General features: G+C 33.9%; 1 protein-coding gene across 1 annotated transcript in view; it reads left to right on the top strand.

The window, feature by feature from the left end:
• Positions 1-757: 757 nt before the first annotated feature.
• HFM1 (HFM1, ATP-dependent DNA helicase homolog) overlaps positions 758-1,346 on the top strand; it is a 96,101-nt gene continuing 95,512 nt past the window's right edge. The window contains exon 1 of the mRNA XM_006758176.1: positions 758-856. Within this exon, the coding sequence (XP_006758239.1) occupies positions 786-856 (71 nt within the window). The 5' untranslated portion in view covers positions 758-785. The remainder of the gene's footprint in view (positions 857-1,346) is intronic.

The raw sequence follows: 1,346 nt of genomic DNA, 5'->3' as shown, positions 1-1,346 counted from the left end.
TTATTCTATTCCCAGGAGCCAATGCTGAATGTTTTTAGCCTTTAGATAACATCTCTGAGTGTAAAAATTACATTTTAAAAAGGAATGTAAACATTTATATATGTTATGTAATATGAATGTAAACTTAAATCTATATGTTAAACTTGTAAATGTTTTTATATTGGAAAAGTTCAAACATACATACATAGGCAGAACAGAGCATTATAATGAACTCCACATACCTATTGCATAGCTTTAGCAATTATCAAATAATTGCCAATCTTGTTTCATTAATACTGCTCTACCTCTCCACCTATATTTTGAAGCAAGTCCCTGAATATGTACATAGTATTATTGTTAGAGACATACACATTCACAATAAAATGCACTATCCTAACTAAAAATAATGGTATAAACAAAGTATTATAAAAGCCCTAAAGGCGTGATTGATTCTGTTTTGGGTAAGAGGACAAATTTAGAGAAGCTGTTGAAGGATAAATGACATTTGACCTGCACTATGCCAGGTCGAGAATGAAAGAAAACACATTCTAAGCATTGGTGCAGTATGAAGAGAGGTACAGTGTGAAATGCATGAAAGAGTGGAGAACAGAGAATAATGTATTTGAATATTGAAGCGCTTTGGAGGAAGTTGCAGGAGATGCAGCTGGGACGGTAGTCTGTGGTTTTTCTGAGAAATTTATGATTATAGTTTATGTAGCTAGGAATATTTTTCTACATTTTTGTAAGTAAAATATAAACTTCTTTTTCTGTATTTTTTAGATTTATGACAAAATCCAGTTTTTAACATGTCGAAATCAAATGACTCCTTGTTTTCTTTGGATAATTTGTTTTTTGGAAAACCAGATGAAGCTGAAAAGTAAGTCTGCCTTTAAGAATGATAGCACAGTATATTGCTTTAGGCTTTTTTGATGTTTAAGGAATTATTACACCTTAGGAATTCAGATGCTTTTCACAATGACAAGAAAGAGAGTTTCATCTCATTTCTCTATCAGGGTAGATGTCTGTCAATAGAAGGTGGACATCAATAAAAGGAGGGGCTTGCACAATCAATCCAGAAAGTCAGCAATCTATGAATAATCCAGAACCAAGTATTTATTTCCTCTGCCACACACCCTCCCTCCCAGCCAGTGAGCAAGATAATTACTCTCAAGTCCAGCTAAGTGCCCCCCAGTCACAGTGGCCCAATGCTGACATACAAAGCATACAAATAATTCTCACTCTGGCATAAAAGTGACAACTTTCTTAGAAGAAAAGCAGATACTGTAAATTTCTCAAAGTCTTCCAGAAACATTTTTAAAGTAATTTTTGAAGTAATTTTCTTGCCGAAACCAGTTTGGCAGAGTGGG

The sequence above is a fragment of the Myotis davidii genome, unplaced genomic scaffold (assembly GCF_000327345.1).
Source record: "Myotis davidii unplaced genomic scaffold, ASM32734v1 scaffold674, whole genome shotgun sequence".
NCBI lineage: Eukaryota > Metazoa > Chordata > Mammalia > Chiroptera > Vespertilionidae > Myotis > Myotis davidii.
Note: the sequence above shows the minus strand (reverse complement) of the source record. Positions and strands in the feature narration are given on the sequence as shown.